Here is a 24,196-nt window from a genome sequence, read left to right as displayed (position 1 = left end):
AAAGCTGAACTAGAAACACAAAATTTATGATATCAATTTCGTGACGAAAATTATACGCATTTTTTAACTGCCTTGGAAACGTAGGGAAAATCTTTTTTATTCATACGCATCGTTGCAAAAGTTTTGTTTTTTATTTTGTGTTTCTAGCAGTAGACGGATTTTCGCAACGTTCCGAATAAATAAAAAAAGATTTTCCGTACGTTTCCAATGCAGTTAAAAAATGCGTATAATTTTCGTAACGAAATTGATATCATAAATTTTGTGTTTCTTGTTCAGCTTTCGTCACTCGAAAATTATACATCAAAGCGGTGTTTTATTTGATATCAATTATTTTGGGGTAGCAAATTTAAAATCGACGAAAATACAAATAATAATCCAATGGCCTTATTCATAAAAAATAAAGTAGCTTTAAAAAAGGTTTATAAACTGAAAAATTTATGAAAATGTCATTTCATAAAGCTCTTTAAACCTATTTTATTTTTTATGAATAAGGCCATAAATGTTTAATTTTTCTCAAATAAATTGCTAAAAATATTATCAAAATCTCTGTTATGTATTCAAATCGATGTGTATATTGAAATATATAGTTTTCCGAATACGGAATAAAGCGAAAAAGAATGATCCTATCCTTGGTATTCGAAAAAAAAATATGAGAAATGATGAAAACTTGTCAACTTGGTACCAACTTTGGATACAATAATCTGATTGTCTCGCAGTTTATTTTGGTAAGATTTCTACCGGGTGTGGGGCGCACACATGTGCTTTTTTAAGAGGTTTTCTTTCTATCACGTGTACAGCGTTGCCCTAGTGCTATTAAACTAATGCTTTTTTTCTCACGTAGTTTTGCTCAGTAGCAATTTATACATTTTATGTAAGTAGTAGCGGCACATTGGGTGAACTAAATACATTCATACATACATATTTATGTACAATTGTATGTAATATTGTATGCGTCTTCCCAGGTAGGTTAAGTGAGGGTTATAAACCCATGTAGCATAGTTAAATACTGCGTACATACAAAAATATCACAATTTCGACTTGTGACTGGAAAAAAAACTCTAAAATACACACAAATTGTGGTTTCCAAGATATGTACGAAGTGATTAGTACAGCTGCATCCTCTAACTTGTCAACTCACGGGAAACCCCCCCGATTTGCCGGGAATTTCGGTTTGAGTGGCAATCGGGGAATGGGCAATTTTTTTCGGGGAACTGGGTATGTTGTTTTTATATCTCAAAGTAACCAAATTAGACGAATATGTTAATTTTAAACCATTGGTCGCTATTTGGGGCTACTTTTTTCAATTTGAATTGCCATATCTCCACAACACGAGTTTTGCCAGATATAAGGTTCTGGGCTAGACTTGAGGAAACCTAGAATAAAATCGACTGACCAGCTTTTGAAAAAATTCTCGAAATATATATTTTCAGCAGCCCAATTTTTTGTTTTCAGGCGATAACGTTATGGCATATTTATATTTCATAAACACAAAAGATAGCGTTATATAGCTTGTTTTGATATCCTTCTACCGATATCTACACCAATGTCATGGACTGAGTAGTGCGGCCTCAGTGGTAGTTTGAAAAACTGCTTTTTATTCGAATTTCAGGCAGCAGCCACGCCCACAAAGGCATACTAATCCAAACATCCTGGAACAAAACCATCGTACTTTTTTTTGTACTTTAATCCCTGAAAGTTTAAAAAAAAAATAAATGAAGGTACGTACAGCCGCCATATAGTTACATACCAAAGCATCTCGTAGTGGAGACACGAACCAAAACATATTTACCTCTATATCTTTCCAACTAGTAGCCGGAACTTAATATATAAGGTATCGTTTGAAAGGTATTAAATACCTTATAGAATAACGCTAAATATGTTGGGTGTACCCGTATCCCCCCTTAAACCGGCAAAAGCAAAAAAAAAACGTTTTTTGTTTCGTAACAATTTAGCCTAATTTTTAAGAATCCAGTTAATCGTTAAAGAAGCTTGAATACATTTTCTGGACACAAGAGCTTTCCAACGATATCTCAAACATGTCTATTGGACGTCTGGATAAAAACTTCCAAATCTCGTGTATATATAAGCGAGTCATTTCAGCATGCTACTGTGGCTGCTTTCGTCACTCGCGGGCACTGCCGTGCGCTGTGATTAGTTTGGAAAAGTGGGCGGCCACATCCCATAAGAATATTTTATCAGCTATAATTTCGGAACTATAAGTCACATGAACTTGAATTTTGGTATGCAGTCATATATATGGTAGGTGCTTACAGTAGAGTATATATAAATGTTTTTGTAAAAGCGAGCGTGGCACATCCAATATGCGTGAAATTTGTTATTAATCATAACTTCGGAACCATAAGTCACATGATCTTGAAATTTGGTATACAGTCATATATATGGTAGGTGCTTATAGTACGGTATAGATAAATGAGTTTGTAGAAATGGGCGTGGCACATCCAATAGGTGTGGAATATTTTATCACCTATAAATCCGAAACTATAAGTCATATGAACTTGAAATTTGTTACTCAGTCATACATATATATGCTAGGCGCTTATAGAAGGGTATATATAAATGAGTTTGCAAAAGGAGGCGTGGCACATCCAATAGGCGTGGAAAATTCGGAATCATATCGAGCCCTAACCGCCAAAATAACGTAAGCGACATTTTTTTCAAAATTCTCGTTTTGATGCAGAAATATTCCTAGAGCATCTAGATGCATCGATATGTCACGTGAAATTGAAATTTGGTACGCAGACGTATCTGTAGCAGGTGCTTATAGTAGGCTATATATAAGTGAGTTTGTAAAAGGGGGAGCGGCACGTCCCATGGACCTGGAATATTTTATCAGCTATAACTCCGGAACTCGCTGGAACTTGAAATTTCGTACACAGCCATTTTAATGGCAGGTACTTATATTAGGGTATATATAAATGAGTTTGGAAAAGAGGGCGTGACACATCCATTACGCATGGAATTTTTTATCAGCTATAACTTCGGAACTATAAGTCCCACGAACTTGAAATTTGGTATGCAGATATATCAATGGTAGGTGCTTATATATAAATGGGTTTGTAAAAGGGGGCGTGCCACTTCCCATAGGCGTGGAAAATTTTATCAGGTATAATTTCAAAACCATAAGTCAACTGAAATTGAAATTTGGTACGCAAACGTATCTATGGTAGGTGATTTTAGTAGGTTATCTTAATATTAAAAATCCCGTGTCACTGTGTTCGGTTACGCTAATCTCCGAAACCGCTTAACCGATTTCAATGAATGAATGAATGAGTATTGTTGGTTGCAACTTAAAAGATAGGATAGTTGTGAACCCGAGGAAAAATATTTTTTTTTCATCGACATTTTTCTATGTTCTCGCATCGTGCTTATCTAATATATAAAAATCGAACTCTTCCTACACGGCTCGACCGATCTTTATGACATTTTTGTGTTATATATAGTAGGTGTTAGAATCGGATGTCAAGCATATTTCATACCTCTAGGTCCAGGGGGCGTGGCACCTCCCATACAAACCGAATTTTTCATACTGTATGTCCCGAAAAATTTTNGGAACTTGAAATTTCGTACACAGCCATTTTAATGGCAGGTACTTATATTAGGGTATATATAAATGAGTTTGGAAAAGAGGGCGTGACACATCCATTACGCATGGAATTTTTTATCAGCTATAACTTCGGAACTATAAGTCCCACGAACTTGAAATTTGGTATGCAGATATATCAATGGTAGGTGCTTATATATAAATGGGTTTGTAAAAGGGGGCGTGCCACTTCCCATAGGCGTGGAAAATTTTATCAGGTATAATTTCAAAACCATAAGTCAACTGAAATTGAAATTTGGTACGCAAACGTATCTATGGTAGGTGATTTTAGTAGGTTATCTTAATATAAAAAATCCCGTGTCACTGTGTTCGGTTACGCTAATCTCCGAAACCGCTTAACCGATTTCAATGAATGAATGAATGAGTATTGTTGGTTGCAACTTAAAAGATAGGATAGTTGTGAACCCGAGGAAAAATATTTTTTTTTCATCGACATTTTTCTATGTTCTCGCATCGTGCTTATCTAATATATAAAAATCGAACTCTTCCTACACGGCTCGACCGATCTTTATGACATTTTTGTGTTATATATAGTAGGTGTTAGAATCGGATGTCAAGCATATTTCATACCTCTAGGTCCAGGGGGCGTGGCACCTCCCATACAAACCGAATTTTTCATACTGTATGTCCCGAAAAATTTTCATGGAATAGGTCTCGAACTTGGTATGGAGATATATGAAAGCAATCGCATACTCATGGAGATAAATTGTGGTTATCGGAAAAGTAGGCATGGCACTTCCCATACACATTGGATTTTTCATACTGCATATCTCTGGATGTGTTCATGGAAGAGTACTGGAACTTGGTATGTGCAAGATATATAAAACGCGACTGGTCATGAAGTAAAGTTGGGGCTATTGGAAAAAGGGACGTGACACCTCCCATGGTAGATTACTCGAAAATGGTATAGAGATATATGAAATCAATCCCATGCTCTTAGAGAAAATTACGGCTATTTGAAAAGGGGACGTGACGCCTTTTAAACGCACTGAAACTATTACGTATCTTTGTATGCATGTACAGTTTCGCTAAGTTATTTAAGACAGCAAATATGCCTTCTGACAACCACCAAACCGTAATATTAGAAGACAAATGCGTCACTAAAAATCATGAACGTGAACTCTTGGTGAAAATTTTGGACCAAAATGTTTCAATACAAAAAATTTATTTTGGGCGGGACGAAGTTCGCCGAGTCTGCTAGTTATGTATATAATCTAATACTAACTATGACCAAAAAGGAAGTTAAAAAGACAGGCTTACGTAGCGATGCTACTCCAGCCGCTGATAGGGGAATTGCGGCTGCAAAATCAGTAGAAGACGTTGCGGTGGTAGAGCAGGTGAATGAAGGAGTGGACGGTAGTCTATGGCCACTTGGTGGTGAACAAGCTGCATCCACATTGCGCACGGGTCAGCGGTTGATAGCGGCGGGAGACATTCCTTCGCCGGAAGCAAGCTTATTAGATAAGGTTAGCGGTCACTTATTGCAGAAGTTCGAGATGATGTTCTTCCAGTATCAAATGGATGTTAGTCGTACTACGACGGAGGCAATTCGCGAGGCCATTAACACCGTGCGCAAAGACATGAAGAGTTTAGGTGAACGGATTTCAGACGTTGAAAACAGCCGGCTCAATCACAAGGCCACTGCTGAAATCGAGCAACAACAGAGTTTGCCCATTCAGTGCAAGCGATATTGGTGAGATAGTCGCAGAAGAATAACATACATCTGACGAACCACAGGAGCACGGGCGCCGCAGGTTTTTCACTCCCTCCACTCAAAGTAAGCGCTATTATTCCGACAAGGAGAAATCCAAGTTCAAAACGATTAGGGATTGGGGGCTTAAGTTTGATGGCAGCTCAAAATCTATTCCGATTGAGAGGTTTCTGTTTAGAGTTGAGACTCTTCAGAAACGACATAACATCTCGTCGGACGATTTGTATGCCAGCTTCCATCTGCTGTTGGATGGTGCTGCCCAGGAGTGGTTCTGGTGACGGTTTTCAGAATTGGCGCAGCTTGGTCAACTTGATTCGCAGAAATCTGAAGCCCAGAATAAAGATCCTGATATTTGGCTGCCATGTAGACACACTGGCGAAACTCAAAATGGAGTGCAGGCGGGCGGAAAGCATTTGGAGGAACTTGAGTCGAAGTTTGCTAAGAAAAAACACTTAGATGAAATCGGTTTCGGAGATGAGGAGAACTTTTCAAAAGCGGAGAGTTGCGATGCCGTGGAGGCTCTTGAGAGGCGAGAACGAAACAGCTTCCCTAAGGAAGCTCCAAAGAAACTGTCCGGAGATCCGAATTCGAAATTCGCGAACAAAGGCAAACTCAAATCTGAGAAGTGCGACTTCCAATTTCATGATGGAACATGCTTCAAATGCAATCAGTCTACCGCCAAATTTGTGATTTGTGAGAAGTGTAGACAGGAAAACCAGCACCATGGCGAGAATTCCGGGATAGCTCGTCAGAGGAACTTACTCCCGGAGAGAACTTAAAGCACATATCCATTCTTCGAAATGGAAGTCGCACGCCAGAGGCGCGAAAAAAAGCTATTATGACATTGGAGGAAAGAGAACGGCTATATAATGAAGCGAAAAGGGGAATATTTGGGATAGGAAGGACTGAAATCAGAAACGTCACGAAGAAAGAGAGGAACGTAAGAAAAATATTTAAGTTTCGAGAGAAGGCAAGAGTACGGAGGAAGATTAAGGGGGTCATCGCTTCGACAATCATTCAGAGCGAAACCGATCGCAGGCCATATACGGAAATCTCGATTGACGGCGTGCTCATAACTGGATTGTAGCGATAGGCAGGATGAAGGAGCAGGTATCGTGGCGAGGGAAGGCAGCCAGTCTAAATTTATACTTAGTTCCTAGTTTGAAGCAAGATCTGTATCTTGGTATCGACTTCTGGGAGGCGTTTGGCCTCTTGCCAGCTACGATTTCGGAACTTGGTGTAGAGAATGCGGGCAAGCTACCTTTGAGCCCGGAGCAGTTGTCTAGATTGAAACGTGTGAAGTCGTTATTTCCATCGTCGGCGGAGCTCGGTTTAGGGAAGACTCATCTAATGGAGCACGTGATAGAGGTACATGATGAAACGGTATCAGTGAAGCAACGCTATTACCCGATGTCGCCGGTGAAAAAAAATGCGCATACGAAGAGATAGATCGCATGCTTCGACTCGGAGTATAGAAGAGAGTGAAACTCCCTGGGGCTCCCCCGATTGTGACATATTTAGTTTTCGGCATAAAAATACCTAAAAGCTTTGAATATGTAAAAATAAGAACCGTCGTTCCTATACCCAATAAAGAAAAAGATGAAATAGAAGCCAAAATAGAAGAGATATTTACTTATGAAAATAAAACTTTAATATTTGAAGAAAGTAAATCATTGAAAGGAACGAAACTTAGTAATCACTGTATTTTAAGAAATAATTGTCATCTCACAAAAAATAGAGAGCTGGAAATATTAGAAATAAACATAAAAACTATTGTTGTTAAAAACGCAATAAATTTACAGCTTAATCACTCATGTTATCAAGAACAACCCATTATAAGTGGAAACTACTTAATACGATTTAATAATTGTTCTATCAAAATTAACGACTACTATTTTTATAATTATATTGAAAATATAAAAGAAAATATTGTAAGCTTAAAATATGGAGATATTCGTAATTTTACGAAAAGAATTACCTTTGATTAAATAATAGAGGAGCATAGATCAAACATAGAAAGCATTTTTAAATTGAGAATTCATAGTAAAATATCGAATATATGCAATATTATAAGTATAATTATAATTGTATTAATAGTTATTGTTATTATCATTAAACATAAACGTATAACAATCAAATTGAATACACGAATTCAGGAGAATTCGAATCTAAAGGGGGGAGAAGTTACATATATTAACAGCTACACAAAAACACCTGACGGTGCAATTGATAAGTATGAAGAATTCTTGAAGCAAATTAATAAAGTTGAAACATAAAACCATTTCCGGCATATTGCAAAAGTTGTACACAAAAAGAGAAATTGAAAATCAAAAAGACACCAAATTTCCGAGAATTAGTAAATTGGGGAACATATTGATTAGCAAGCAGTTTTATTTAGTTCACATGGAGCAAATCGATTGGCAAGCAGTTTTATTAAATTCATATGCCAAAAGTAATTAGTAAGCAAATATTGTAACTAGAATATAAGCTTCATTTTAAATTGAATAAATAATTTAATTCAGTCTGATTCGAGAGCCCAAACCCACTTGTTGTCTTTTGGTTAATCGCGTAAAACTATTTTTTATAAACGCCCGGACGCACGGAAATTACNGAGCTTAGTATATGGCGTTGGTAATCAACAGTCGGCTTATGGCCGTACGGGTTCGATAACTTTTTTCTGATTATTGGTGCGGTACATTCGACATCTGAGTGATCTACAAAACCGCACCCCGATCCGACGAGCTGAGCTGAGCTGAACGCAAGGGTACCCAGGTGGATCACCACGATCTATTTTAGTGCGGAATCGCGTGCCTTGGCCTTGGAAACACGTGGTTTTGGGGAAATTGCATTTCTGCTAATGTGAGTAAGAGTTTTTTTTTACAATTACTGGAGATATTTAAGAACTAAAAGTGTTTATACATTAAATTTCAGATTCTTCAACAAAGGTGCATTACGCTCCGCATAAAACCAAATGTGGCGACATAGGTTCTGTATGGTTTCATTTTTTGATAGCTGACAACGGTGAGCCTACTGCAAAGTGCAAAGCTTGTGGTAAGTTTTAAAAACGAATTTGACAGCGGCTTCCCATAAGCCTCTTACGTGTGGAGATCGAGCTGGTATATTCAGCCAGTTAATGTTGTGTACATCACGAGTTGCTCCTTTTGAAACAATACATAAATTTCATGTAAACTATTTGCGGCCCCAATGAAATTTGTTCCGGAGTATATTTTTGCAGTACAACCACGTCTTTTTTAGTGAATTTGTATAGCACCCAAGAAATCAACCCCACTATTAAAGAAGGGACTGGTGCATCTTACCCTATCTGCTGATAAATTACCCATGATTTGAAAAAGTGGACGAGGATTTGCTCTGAAGCATCTATAGCAATTGTTAACAATTCTTTTTGTAGGTTGCCTGCCCTTTAAAGGCCAAAACTTCTGCCTAGCTATTGCGAGAAGGCCTTGCGGTCCTATATGTAAATGTTTTTGATGGATGCCCTCCACCAAAACTTTAACTAAAGTGTCTTCATATGGAAGTACTGCAGGATGTTTTGCTTCTTCTGGAATATTACCTTCTTGTAGACGTCCTCCAACTCTAATGATGCCATTCCTTACCAAAACACCAGCTGTTATAGCAGTTTTCTTTATATCTGGAAGCGATGTTAGAGGCGTCGTGACAATGTTTTTCCTGTATGATTCCATGTTAGCTAAATGCATTGGTCCATTAAACCAAAGACTATTATTAATTATTTCTTCTGGATATACCCCTCTTGTTATTAAATCAGCTGGGCTTGATTTTGTGGAAATATGTCTCCCTTGCAGCCCTTTGGTTTGCACCTGAATAAAGTTTACCCTATTCGAAACAAATATTTGCAATTTTGCAGGATCTAATTGTAGCCAACTAAGGACGATTGTTGAATCCGTATAATAAATATGCTTGTCCTTTAGATTATGTGCTTTTGATATTTTTTCCATTAATTTTACAAACAGTATCGCAGCACATAGTTCTAATCGAGGTAATGTCTGAATTTTTAATGGTGCTACTTTCGATTTGGAAGCGAATAGACTGACTTTAATATTTCCCGATTTGTCTACTGATTTTACATACATAACTGCGCCGTATGCTCTCATGGATGCATCTGAGTCCTATGACCACCTGTTTGAAAATTTTAATTTAATTTAATTTATAAGCTAAATTGAATATGGCAATATGGGTATCAAACTGAAGGGGTTTAGGAAATTTTACTCGCAAAAATATTTTTGGCACCGACTTGCTTCATATATGGAGCATATGCCAGCACCTTGAAAATAAATATTCCGACCAAAAATTTACTCGGTATGTAGCTCGGGATATTCCTAAAATTCTTATACAGACTAAAACGTAAAAAACTAATATATTACGCTGGGAACTGGAACTTAGCACTGATGCATATATTGCAAATGCCACGCCCCTCATATAGCTTATCTCAGGAACCGCTTACGCTAACGTCCTGAAATTCGACAAAGCTACATATGTTATCAATATCGTGCTTATGGCGAAAAGGGGCAAGTAATGGAAAAGGGGGCATGGCACTCCCACGCTTCTCATTTCACTTATCTCTGGAACCGCTTACGCTAACGTCCTGAAATTCGACAAAGCTACATATGTTATCAATATCGTGCTTATGGCGAAAAGGGGCAAGTAATGGAAAAGGGGGCATGGCACTCCCACGCTTCTCATTTCACTTATCTCTGGAACCGCTTACGCTAACGTCATATATTATCAATACCGTACTTATGGCGAAAAGTGTTAATTATTGGAAAGGCTGCATCNGGGCAAGTAATGGAAAAGGGGGCATGGCACTCCCACGCTTCTCATTTCACTTATCTCTGGAACCGCTTACGCTAACGTCATATATTATCAATACCGTACTTATGGCGAAAAGTCTTGTGCATTGGAAAGGCTGCATCGATATACATTTACGTAATCGTGCAAGAATCTTTCGATTGGGAATCATTTTCTCCTGGATTTCGAAATCCTATTGAACTATTGTAACTTTGCTTTTAATATTTAGTAAAAGGTAAAACTTATGTTAAAATTCAGAAGCATTTGTTTAATATTTTGGCTGCAATTTAGTTTGGCATCCCCGGAGTTCCGCATTAAGGTAGCTATGGAACGGTAGAGGGAGTTCTCCTGATTGCAAATATGTATACTTTTAGCCGCAGCAGGCTTATAGTTTTTAAGTTATTTGTTGTTAAAGTTTGTAAATTGAACTAACCTCTCGGCGCTATTTCTCACAATAAACACTATATTTATGTACACACTTCGGCAAAATAGTTGCATTAAAACCCCGGCCTGAGATTTCCACTTCAATATACAATTCTTAATTAATTAATTAAGTAAAACGCGTTTATAAATATCTTCACAAATGTTTGCACATTTCATAAACAAGCATAAATAACAATGGCTGACAGTAACACAAAATGTATGCTACCATACGTTAAAAAAAATACACCACAAATAAGTGCGTATAATTAGGGAGTATAAGTGTACAATACGTATGTACATACATTGCTCTTATTAAAAATTAGATTATTAGGATCGATAGGGGTCTTACTCCTGATCATAACGGTATAATTTTTTTCGGGTGGAAATAATATTTACTGGTGTTATTGTAGTTCAAAGTACACTAATGTAGAAAACGTTCATCGATAATTTGATAAATAATGAAAATTTTTAATAAAAAATCGCGTGATTTTTTATTAAAAATTTTCGCCTGCGCCGCTTTTTCCATAAAAATCAATACTTCGATGAATAATGTAAATTTTTAATAAAAACTCGCGCGATTTTTTATTTAAAATTTTCGCCTGCGGCGCTTTTTCCATAAAAATCAATACTTCGATAAATAATGAAAATGTTTAATAAAAAAAAAATCGAAAAAGCCACTTGGGCGAATTTTCTTTACTACTTCAATGAGGAGTCCCTATGAAACCTAATAATGGAGAAGCACTTGCCATGTAGAAATTACTGCAAGCTTCAGGCACTAGTATCATAGATTCTATTGTGAATTATTTGGTAAGATAAAATACCGGAAATTAGTTTGAATGAATCAGGTGTTAACCTTGTGTTATTTCCATACGAATTTCTGTAGAACACGTACCGGGTGTGTGGTTTGTACTTCATCTGAATGTTTAAATTAAATAAGACACCGATTTGTTCCTGATTATACTCCTAATTAGTGACTCATTGGGCGCGTTCATAAGACTTAGCTTTTGTCTAGCCGTTGACTGTTTGTCCTAGAAACTCATAGTTAAATAGTTCCGCTCAGTTCAACAGTTCGCAACTTTCTTCTATCGCACAATGTTTTCGCTACCTGAACTCAACATTTAACATTTGCTGTTAAATTACCCACGAAAATCGGAAAACATCTCCCACATTTTACATGTAATATTCTTTCGAAATTCAATGGTTGGTAGATTACTCACATAAGGTTTAAAAGAGTTTGAAACATCTACTACATTTATAAATTAGCTTTAGTGTTTACTAAAACCCAAGATTTTGAAGAAACTTTTTTTGATGTTTTTATGGTTGATTACTTTCTGGCAATTCTTAAAACTATCACTGTTACAAATTATTTGCATTACATAAGCGAATGTGATTTTTGGTGACTTTAACGTTGAAGCACTTGACTTTTTTTATTCGAAAGCAACTAAATAGTCGGTCTGAATCGGGCGAATAAGACAGTTATTCCATGTTATTCATTAAAAATTGATTACTGAGTTTCACAATTGCTTTAACAATACACACAGGTAATAAATAGAAACTCTGTTTTTAGTTTGTAATTATCCTTTTCCGGCGTCCGCTGTGGGGTAGTGGTAAGCAGTGCGCGCTTCCACTCCGCAGGGCCTGGGTTCAAGCCCTGGTAAAAGCAACATCGCAAAAAATTTAGAAAAAACAATTTTCATAATAGCGGTCGCCCCTCGGCAGGCAATGGCAAACTTCCGTGTGTATTTCTGCCATGAAAAAACAGCTTCTCACAAAAATAAAAGCGCCGTTCGGAATCGGCGTAAAACTGTAGGTCCCCCTCTTTGTGTGACAACATCAAGGCGCACGCCTCAAATCGAAGGAGAAGCTCGGCCAAACACGTACATATGTGTACAGTATATTTTGCTTTGCTGCCTTGATGCTTAAGTGCACATTTAAGATACCTACCCCAAAGTGCGCATCTGAGACATTATTTTTAACATTTATAAGGAAACTGTTGCGATAGATGCAATCAACATACCTGCACATTGGCGATACCTGCCTTAAAAATTGTGCAACTAGTATCAATTATAAAAGAAAGTATTACGTTTACCTGCGCTGGCCCTACAATTACCTAATTTTACAAGCTTGTATTTATTTTGCTCATATCGCAGAACAACGAAAATGGCTACCAATTTATGTAATTATATAGATAATAAGATACCATTCGAAAAAAATTTCGCTTGCATTATTTTGTATGCTTGTTTGCTTGTATGAAGATGCAACAGAAGATAATGCAGGAGAAGATTGTGGCGATGAAAGCGAAATCGCTGACCCTGTGCTTAACGGTGGATGTAACATACGAGCACACAACACTCAATCTACTGGAACAAATGTACTGAATAAATCTCCAGACAAGGAAGTTCAAAACCGAGGCAACGTTGAGCAGCATTCATTAAAATCTACATCCAAAACAGCAGCAAATTTAAATAAATCAGTGACCAGCAAACCTGATGCGAAGTCTAGTATCAAACATTATGGTACCAGTACAACGCTAGTCATCGCGGAGGTAGCGGTTATGATGAGATACAAAATATCGATCACACAACGGGTAATAACACCATTGATACAGTTAAATGGCAAACTCCTAGGCCCCCGGCAAGTCCACCTTCTGGCAAAACGTGGGATAAACATCATAAACGGCCAAAAATGCAAGGCGAGTTTCCTGAGATTTGGCGTAAGATGAAGAAAGTCACACATCTTTAATAATATGTATAGTAATTATTATTATTTTATTAGTAGTTTACGTGAAATTCATGCGGAAGAAAACAACCAACTAAAAATTCAATTTAAATCTCCCACCAGTATTGACCGCCCGCAAGATGTTCAATTGTAAAATAAATTGAACATGTTTAGTATACAGTACATAAATACAGTATATTTTGCTTTGCTGCCTCTATGCTTAAGTGCACATTTAAGACACCTACCCCAAAATGCGCATCAGAGGCATTATTTTTAAAATTTATAAGGAAACTGCTCCGATAAATGTATTCAACATACCTGCACATTGGCGATACCTGCCTTAAAAATTGTGCGACTAGTATCAATTATCAATGAAAGTATTACGTTTACCTGCACTGGTCCTATTTTGCCCATCTCACAGAAAAACGAAAGTGGCTATCAATTTATGTAGTTATATATATAATTAGATAGCAATCGGTAAAAATTTCGCTTGCAGTAATTTCTACATGGCAAGTGCTTCTCCATTATTTGGTTTCATAGGGATTCGGATACCTTCCTCATTGAAGTAGTAAAGAAAATTCGCCCAAGTGGCTTTTTCGGTTAGGTGCAGAAGTTTTTTGTGCAAAGAAGGATGTGCAGCTAAACAAAATATACTGTAAGCGCCAATCTATTATTATTATTATTATTATTATTATTATTATTATTATTATCCTCTTTCATCCATTTAAGGTGAAATAGAAACAGGCAAGAACCTGAAAAGGCAACAACATTATTTTTTATTAAATGCAATGCTCCAATTTTTAAGTTTAACCTTCTTGTGCTCTGTAGTCCACATCTGTAGCATTTTCGCTGAAAATTTGTAATAAATAAAATAATTCCACTACAACCGTGTCCGAGTTTTCCAGTTGCTTCAAAATCAATTCTAAGCAGTTTGTGCAATGAAGCGTGGAAAAAAAATTATTTCCGATACCTTAAAAACCCTTCTTTTAAAAATGATTATATCCTGGCCGGTAGCCTACAAATGTAGACAGGCTATAGGACTTAATCTTCCGGCCTTAAATCACCCGGACAAAATCCCCCGTACAAAAATCTCCTCGACAAAAATCCCCTGGATAAAATCCCCCGCACTTATATTGTGAAGACCCCTAGTACCTACACTCACGGACTTCACAATTGGCTATTTTACTAAACCGAATTATATTTTTGAATTGTTATATACATATATGTCTGAATTACACATATTAAATTAATTGTTGGTTATATACATACGTGAAATTGAAATACATGTGTACATATTTATATTGAAATTTGAAGTAGATACATACCTACTTAGGTATGAACAAGTAAAAGGAAGTAGAGAAAATATTAGCAACAATGTCTTTAGGATAACAGTCTGCCTGCGTGCAGAACAATATAAATAGAGCAGCAAGTGGAATTAGAAATCACTTCTCGTAGAGTAGTCGTATACTCCAGTCGATCGTTTAAACTAGAGATGGGCACGGGCCGGGCTTTTGGCAGGGGCCCGCACGAAAAAGCCCGTTGCTAATACTACAAATTTAAATAAGCTTTTGTTTTCATACACAAAAAAAAAAAATAGTATGTACATATTCAAACTCTTTTGATAAGAAAAAAGCAAAAAAAGAAATATTTGGAAACCGATAGAAAAAAATTAGCTACTTAGTAGTTTTGTTTACATATCTGTACATAAAATACCTTCCACTTTTTCTGCTTCCCAGAAAATATATTATACAAATCTTTGATGAAAAAAATTGATTCGCTTAAGTAAATATTAATAATACATAAACACAAAATTAAAAATATGTACATATGTATACATACAATAAAAGTTGGCTCTTTATTTCCGGGCTGGGACGGGCTGTACATATCTGTACATAAAATACCTTCCATTTTTTCTGCTTCCCAGAAAATATATTATACAAATCTTTGATGTAAAAAATTGATTCGATAAGTAAATATACATACATAAACACAAAATTAAAAATATGTTTATATGTATGTGGGATTGGAACGACGGACTAGAGGAACGGACCTGACAGGCATACCATTGTGGACGAATGCAACCATACGCACCAGACTACGAAATGAACGATCGGACCGCACTGAACACACCCCAAACTAGACTTCGACAAGATAAACGACAGGACAGAAATTCATTGTTAAACCAACCGCCTTCAAGCGTAGTTCGCCCTTATCTTTTAATCTTGTGAAATGTGAGTGTAAAATAAACGCTAAAGACTGTTAAAATTAATAGAAATAAAAACTGTTTTACTACAANTGTTAAACCAACCGCCTTTAAGTGTAGTTCGCCCTTATCTTTTAATCTTGTGAAATGTGAGTGTAAAATAAACGCTAAAGACTGTTAAAATTAATAGAAATAAAAACTGTTTTACTACAAAGTGGTGTCGTGAAGTGGCATAAAATCCACTCCGTGAATGTGAAAGAACTGTGTGTTTTGCGAAAACTTTTGTGCGTGTGCATACATATGTATGTATGTTTCTTGTGTGTGCGTGCGCGATAAGCTAGCCGGTGCCGAAAATGAAAACTTAATAATTTCAAACCACAAGTTGATACCTGCGATCACTAAATCAAATTTATAAACGAAAAAAACTATGCAAGAAAACATTTTGCAAAATTATAGCTGGAAAAAGTAACGGCGATTTGAGCTAGCCACGCCACACAAACCGCTATTCGCGAAGTAACGCTAACAAACGGTTAAGTTCGGTTGCGTGAATAATTTCAACTCGACCAAACCGACGAGTACATGCATAGTGCGTTCTAAAATTGAACTTTAATAAAAAAACCCTTGTTATAGTAAACGCCTGCATGCAACGTGCGTGTGCGACGCGTTTAAGCGGAATTCGACTGTGTGTGATTGGGCCGCTTTCTGCCATAAAAATCTCCTTTTTCGACGCGTATATAGCAAAACTTTACCACGCCATTCGCGGACCGTTAGGTCCGTTACCCAAGATACAGTTGCTATATTGCGCATTGCTCCGGGTACAGCCATCAAGCTGTAGCAGCAATCGAGGGTACCGCAGGGCCCGTTAAATAGTTAAAGTGCGCGAAACAGTGAAGCGCACGTGGCAGCGAAGTGTGCGCAGAAGCAAAGTGCGCGCAGCAGTGAAGTGTGCGCAACAAAGTGGGAGCAGCGAAGAAGCGTGCGCAGAAGTGAACAGTGCGCAGCGGCAAAGTGTGCGCGGCAGCCAAGTGCGCGTAGCAGCAAAGCGTGCGCAACAGCAAGTGCGCGCATAAGCAGCTTGCGCGCAACCTCAAAATACGCGCAACAGCCAAGTGTGCGCAAAAGCAACGTGTGCGCAGTGACAAGTGCACGTTCCTAAGCGGCGTATATAATCGCGTTTAACACGACGGCGAAACGGTGCCAGAGAAAGGTAGCACCGTCAACGAGGGACGGGTGCAGCAAACGCACGCATCGAAGCGGCGTACATAGCGGCGTTTAACGCGACAGTGAAACGGTGCCAGAGGCAGGTAGCATCGTCAACGAGGGACGTTAACATGCGAAGTACAGCGAGTAATTAGACAGCGGCGAGGGAGAAGAACCATACGTAGCTCAGCTAAGTCAATAACTTTGTTGTTTGTTTTGAGCAAAGCAAATTTCATGTAATTTAAATACGTTCGTTAGTTCACACATTGTTCATTATACTATATATTTTTATAATATTACATCATTCTCAATGTTACATTGTAACCATTAATTTTGAAATTCTGTAGACATGGACCGCGACGAAATTTTTGCATTGACTGTAGAAGGACTGAGGGAAAAGTTGGAAGGGTTAGGGATTGACACTAGTGGCCGTAAACCGACGTTACGGGACCGACTCCTCGAACACTTCGGCCTAAACGCTAGTGATGACGACGGTAGCGATTTTAACGACGCGGCGAGCGGTCGAAGCGTTCCAGCAACCAAAGCTAATCGCCCAACTTTAACGCTCCGCCATGTAGAAGACTCGCTTTCGAAGTTTAGCGGTTTTGGTCAACCCACCTTCGAGCAGTGGCTGGGGGACTTCGAGGACAACGCGACGGCGGTGCAGTGGAGTGACCTACAAAGGCTAATCTACGCTAAGCAGCTATTAACGGGCGCGGCAAAACTTTTCGTAAGAAGCCAGAACGGAATTAGCAGTTGGGATTCGCTAAATCAGCACTGCGTTCCGAGTTTGGAGTTCGCGTTTCTGCAGTCGCAGAGTTCCCGCGGTTAGCGGCGCGATTAGCAAGCGTTGTTTCCGTAAATATATATTTTTTGAGTTAGCTAACCGAACAGTTTCGACATTGATTGACACGGGGTCAGACCTTTCCTTAATGCGTAACGACACGTTGGCGATGCTAGGCTTCGGTGTGGAATTAAGAGAAGCGTATATTGGTGGGCATAGGGAACAGCGCGCTGACCACAATCGGTTGTTTTAGTTTACCCATGCGCATCGATGGTATCGCGGTGGACATCACATTCCATGTGACGAAGGAGCGAGATCTCAGCTACTCCATGGTGATTGGAAATGACGTCCTAAAGCAAGTGGACCTCATCGTGAGCGAAGACGGCGCCGTGTTTAAGAGTAAGGAGACAGAGCCCAGCGGGCGCGAGGATGCACTCGAGCGCAAGGCAGTAGCCGGCAATTACGCTGGTGCAGGACGAGACGGAGCAGATCCATGCGAAGGTGCAGTGGCGCGTGAGGTTGTAGCCAGTAGGCAGGTAAAGGAGGGTCTTGAAGACTCGATCAGTGAGGATTTGGAATTCGTCTGCAAAGCTATCAAGGACGCAGCTGGGAGACTCCGAGAGAGTGCTAGACAGCCAGATGCGGTCTGAGTTCGGCATAGGTATGATGAGATGTGAGAAGGTGTCAGTGGGTACGATGTCAGCGAGAGAGGCTGTGAGATCGGACGATCCTCACGGGAGCATGTGATCCCAGGCAAGGCGAGCGTAAACGAGCGAGGCGCGGAACGTGCGCAGTCCCTAGTCCCTCGATGAAAGACCTTCGAGTCGAATCAGCGAGCTGCAGGTGGCGTTCGGAAATCTTTGTATGATGGCAGGATCGGAACAGGACGAAGAACATGAAATGGATCTCCTCCATTTGAGTGAGGAGCGAGCAGACAAGGTACGGAGTTTGGTAGCAGCCTACAAGCCAGCTAAGAACTCCGCATCCCCAGTGGAGATGAAGATCTTGTTGACAGACGATGTCACGGTATTTGAACGGCCAAGGCGATTGTCATATGCGGATCGGCAGATAGTCGACGAACAGGTAGCGGTCTGGCTAGTCGAGGCTATTATACAACCAAGCAACTCAAACTATGCATCACCCGTCGTTCTCGTTGCCAAGAAGGATGGGAGCAAACGTCTCTGTTGCAACTATCGGCGCCTAAACGAGAAAATCGTCCGCGACAACTTCCCGATGCCGATGATCGACGATGTTATCGAGCAGCTGCTGGGAGCCAACGTTTTCTCCACGCTTGACCTAATGAACGGGTTCTTCCATGTTCCAGTGGAAGCAGACCCGCGGAAGTATACCCCGTTCGTAACGCACAGCGGACAGTTCGAGTTCTTGTACGTGCTATTTGGCATATCCAATTCGCCGGCAGTCTTTACGAGGTTTGTGTCCGGAGCTTTGAATGACTTGGTACGTAGCGGCACAGTCGTGGTGTACATGGATGACTTGATCATTCCCTCCAAGGATGAAGTCGAGGGCATCCAGAGCTAGTATTGAGCGTTGCCGCGGCGAAAGGTTTGCGCGTTAAGTGGAACAAATGTCAGTTCCTAAGGAAGAAGGTCGAGTTCCTCGGATACATTATCACGGACAACACAATACAGCCATCCGAAGCAAAAACCAGCACGATTAGGAATTTTCCTTTACCAAACGATAGGAAATCCTTGCAATGTTTTCTTGGACTCACGTCGTATTTCCGCAGATTCGTCGACAACTCCGCAAGGACGCGAGGTTCTCACTGCAGGATGACCAGTTAGCCGCGTTTCAGCAGCTAAAGTCAGCGCTGTCAAGCGCTCCAGTCTTAAGACTATACAACCCGCGAGCGGTAACGGAAGAGCATACTGATGCGAGCATGGTTGGCTACGACGCAGTCCTGTTGCAGAAGGACGTCGACGACCAGGAGTTTCACCTGGTTCAATATATGAGCCGAAAGACGAAGCCTTCGGAGGAGAAGCTCCATTCCTACGAGTTGGAGGTATTGGCTGTTGTCGAAGCATTGAAGAAGTGAAGGGTATACCTGTTGGGCATACGATTCAAGATCGTCACGGATTGCAACGCCTTCACGATGACCGTGAAGAAGAAAGACGTTACTCTCCGAGTTTCGCGTGGGGCAATGTTCCTCCAGGACTTCAACTACACAATCGAACACCGAAGATGCGTCATGTCGACGCCCTTAGTCGAGTATCGTGCCTGATCCTGGAAGATTCTCAGCGTCACCGGCTGGAGCAGGCACAACAGCAAGATGATTGGGTTCGAGCCGTTCGCAAAGCGCTCTAGAGAGGCGATTTCGAGGACTTCTACGTCCAGCACGACATCTTACACAAGGATCCCATCAAGGAACTCGTGGTGATGCCGTCAGCAATGGAGGAGGAGGTCATCAAGGTGGCGTATCAGCAAGGCCACGCAAGATGCGGTCGAGAAGACGTTTTTCATACTGCAGCTCAATACCAAAGTTGCGAAGGTCGTCAGGAGCTGCATACCGTGCATAGTTACCGGCTCCGAGGCGGGTAAAAAGGAAGGCTACTTAAATCCCATAAATAAAGAGGACAGACCTTTGGGAACCTTCCACATTGATCACGTGGGACCGATGGAAACAACAAGGAAGGCGTACAATTATATCTTGGTCGTGATAGACGCATTCTCCAAGTTCGTGTGGCTCTACCCGACGAAAGGTACTGACGCGGAAGCTGTGGTAGATCGACTCAGGAAGCAATCAGCACTGTTTGGGAATCCCAAGCGGATCATCACCGACAGAGGTGCCGCTTTCACCTCCAACCGGTTTGAGGATTACTGCGCGGACGAGGCGATAGAGCATTTGCTCACAGCGACGGGAGTGCCTCGTGGCAATGGTCAGGTATAGCGGATACACCGCGTAGTAGTGCCAATGATCGCAAAACTGAGCCGCGAGACTCCCGGGAACTAATAAGCAAGTTGATCGCGTTCAGCAATTCATCAACAACATTCCGCCGCGTAGCACCAAGGTCTCGCCGTTCAAGATCCTCACCGGCCTAGAGATGCGAGTCAAGGGAATTCCTCAGCTGCAAGAGCTGTTGGAGGGCGAAGCCATCGACGAGCTGGATGCGGAAAGAGATGAGGGGCATCACCGCGCAAGGGACAACATCGCCATGATCCAAGCGGAGAACCGAAGGTCGTACGACCGACACCGACAAGCCGAGACCGAGTACACAACCGACGAGCTAGTAGCCATCAAGCGAACGCAGTACGGGTCGGGTCTAAAGCTGAAAGCCAAATACCTTGGGCCATATAAGGTCGTGAAAATTATGAGACGTGGACGCTACACGGTCGAGAAGGTCGGGGACCACGAAGGCCCGAACCGCACCATCACAGTCGCTGAGTTCATGAAAAGGTGGGACCCATCATCCGAGGCCGAATGATCGCGCAGGATGGCCGAATGTGGGATTGGAACGACGGACTAAAGGAACGGACCTGACAGGCATACCTTTGTGGACGAATGCAACCATGCGCACCAGACTACGAAACGAACGATCGGACCGCACTGAACACACACCAAACTAGACTTCGACAAGATGAACGACAGGACAGAAATTCATCGTTAAACCAACCGCCTTCAAGCGTAGTTCGCCCTTATTCTTTAATCTTCTGAAATGTGAGTGTAAAATAAACGCTAAAGACTGTTAAAATTAATAGAAATAAAAACTGTTTTACTACATATATACATACAATAATAGTTGGCTCATTATTTCCGGGCTGGGACGTGTCCCGTCGTACCGGGCCGAGCCCGGCCGGGTCCCACTAAAATTCTTAACGTGTGTACCGTAACTTAATGCCACGTCGAAATCTGTTTCATTTTGATTCTCTAAGTTCTACGTTCCGTTAAAATGCCATAATCAGGCTTCAAGTTGCTCAGTAGTTAGCTAAGGTATATTGGAGTGACGCGAAAATGCTGCCAAAGGAATAGGTTTTATTGGTGTGACGTGAAAACGCTGCCAAGTACTATTTATATATATGGTATGACGTGAAAACGCAGCCAAAGAAATACATTATATATTATAATATAGAGTATATGGTGAAAACGCTGCCAACTAAATAGCGAAATAAAGAAGTGTCACAATAATAATCATTCGCGTATTTATTTAAATCAATGCTGGGCACACCAACAGAGACTCATTTTGTCGTGGTATTAGTACGTCGCGCTCAGTTATGGTCGCCACGTTTTTATAAATGTGCTAAAATTGGTATTTTTCGTGCATGTGTCTTTCGCCCTATTTTGCTCATTCGTATAGTGGAATAGTGAATCGTGGAAGTTTTTAGTAACTAATACTATTAGTTTATATTTAGAAAATTTTCCATACGAAAAATTTAGTTATTGTAAAATTGTAAAAAAATTAAATAGGTTCCACTCATTTGTTTATTACCTGGACACAATTTTATTGGAATCAAATCTTTGAAATGCCGGCCGGCCAGATGATTTCAGTGTTTACATTTTATTATTTTCATATAAATTATATTCAACCATTTTTATTGAGCTTGAGGCCGTTTTTATTGAAAAACTAATTGTGGAAAAGCAACAATAATTTGGAAAAATGGTAGAAGTGATAGCTATTTCGAAAATCACCTCATTTCCTCATCAGACTTTTTTCAGTAGAATTCGAACCGACGATCCCACTGACTCAGCCTCACCCGAGGCCGAATGATCGCGCAGGATGGCCGAATGTGGGATTGGAACGACGGACTAAAGGAACGGACCTGACAGGCATACCTTTGTGGACGAATGCAACCATGCGCACCAGACTACGAAACGAACGATCGGACCGCACTGAACACACACCAAACTAGACTTCGACAAGATGAACGACAGGACAGAAATTCATCGTTAAACCAACCGCCTTCAAGCGTAGTTCGCCCTTATTCTTTAATCTTCTGAAATGTGAGTGTAAAATAAACGCTAAAGACTGTTAAAATTAATAGAAATAAAAACTGTTTTACTACATATATACATACAATAATAGTTGGCTCATTATTTCCGGGCTGGGACGTGTCCCGTCGTACCGGGCCGAGCCCGGCCGGGTCCCACTAAAATTCTTAACGTGTGTACCGTAACTTAATGCCACGTCGAAATCTGTTTCATTTTGATTCTCTAAGTTCTACGTTCCGTTAAAATGCCATAATCAGGCTTCAAGTTGCTCAGTAGTTAGCTAAGGTATATTGGAGTGACGCGAAAATGCTGCCAAAGGAATAGGTTTTATTGGTGTGACGTGAAAACGCTGCCAAGTACTATTTATATATATGGTATGACGTGAAAACGCAGCCAAAGAAATACATTATATAATATAATATAGAGTATATGGTGAAAACGCTGCCAACTAAATAGCGAAATAAAGAAGTGTCACAATAATAATCATTCGCGTATTTATTTAAATCAATGCTGGGCACACCAACAGAGACTCATTTTGTCGTGGTATTAGTACGTCGCGCTCAGTTATGGTCGCCACGTTTTTATAAATGTGCTAAAATTGGTATTTTTCGTGCATGTGTCTTTCGCCCTATTTTGCTCATTCGTATAGTGGAATAGTGAATCGTGGAAGTTTTTAGTAACTAATACTATTAGTTTATATTTAGAAAATTTTCCATACGAAAAATTTAGTTATTGTAAAATTGTAAAAAAATTAAATAGGTTCCACTCATTTGTTTATTACCTGGACACAATTTTATTGGAATCAAATCTTTGAAATGCCGGCCGGCCAGATGATTTCAGTGTTTACATTTTATTATTTTCATATAAATTATATTCAACCATTTTTATTGAGCTTGAGGCCGTTTTTATTGAAAAACTAATTGTGGAAAAGCAACAATAATTTGGAAAAATGGTAGAAGTGATAGCTATTTCGAAAATCACCTCATTTCCTCATCAGACTTTTTTCAGTAGAATTCGAACCGACGATCCCACTGACTCAGCCAGTTGCCTACGCACTGTGCTAAGTTCGCCTTGTCAATTCTTGTTGCTTTTTTCGACTATTTCATTTGTTAAGCCAACTACAATCAAACGCGGCTATTCCAGTGCTATTTAAACTTGATCATGTGGTTGTTGGTTAATATTTCTATTATTAAAATGTTTAACTGTTTTTTTCGGTTATTTTGTCCTTAAGTTATTTGTTTTTGTTATTTTACGGTCTTATAACAATTATATTCAACAATTTTTATTGAGCTTGAGGCCGTTTTTAATTGAAGAAATGGTAGAAGTCATAGCTGTTTCAGAAATCACCACATTTCCTCACCAGAGTTCTTTCAGTAGGATTCGAACCGACGATCCCACTGACTCAGCCATGTCCTACGCACTGTGCTAAGTTCGCCTTGGGAATTCTTGTTGCTTTTTTCCACTATTTCATTTGTTAAGCCAACTACAATCAAACGCGGATATTCCAGTGCTATTTAAACTTGATCATGTGGTTGTTGGTTAATATTTCTATTATTAAAATGATTAACTTTTTTTTTTTTGTTATTTTGTCCTTAAGTTATTTGTTTTTATTATTTTATGGTCTTATAACAATTATATTCAACAATTTTTATTGAGCTTGAGGCCGTTTTTAATGAAAAACTTATTGTGGAAAAGCAACAAAAATTTGAAAAAATCGTAGAAGTGATAGTTATTTCGGAAATCACCACATTTCCTCATCAGACTTTTTT

General features: G+C 39.6%; 2 protein-coding genes across 2 annotated transcripts in view; both read left to right on the top strand.

Annotated features, from left to right (window-relative positions):
• Positions 1 to 12,985, top strand: part of LOC108360674 (FERM domain-containing protein 8-like) — a 38,008-nt gene extending 25,023 nt beyond the window's left edge. The window contains exon 5 of the mRNA XM_017613066.1: positions 12,836 to 12,985. Within this exon, the coding sequence (XP_017468555.1) occupies positions 12,836 to 12,958 (123 nt within the window). The 3' untranslated portion in view covers positions 12,959 to 12,985. The remainder of the gene's footprint in view (positions 1 to 12,835) is intronic.
• Positions 12,986 to 20,027: 7,042 nt separating this feature from the next.
• LOC108360679 (uncharacterized) lies at positions 20,028 to 22,268 on the top strand. The gene is made up of 2 exons (XM_017613073.1): positions 20,028 to 20,916; positions 22,198 to 22,268. The coding sequence occupies exons 1-2, from the start codon at positions 20,545 to 20,547 to the stop codon at positions 22,204 to 22,206; spliced, it is 381 nt and encodes a 126-aa protein (XP_017468562.1). The 5' UTR covers positions 20,028 to 20,544; the 3' UTR covers positions 22,207 to 22,268.
• The last annotated feature ends 1,928 nt before the right edge of the window (positions 22,269 to 24,196 follow it).

Source organism: Rhagoletis zephyria, unplaced genomic scaffold (genome assembly GCF_001687245.7).
Source record: "Rhagoletis zephyria isolate East Lansing unplaced genomic scaffold, Rhagoletis_zephyria_1.1 Rzeph_scaffold_00605, whole genome shotgun sequence".
Lineage (NCBI taxonomy): Eukaryota > Metazoa > Arthropoda > Insecta > Diptera > Tephritidae > Rhagoletis > Rhagoletis zephyria.
This window is presented reverse-complemented; position numbering and strand designations above follow the sequence as displayed.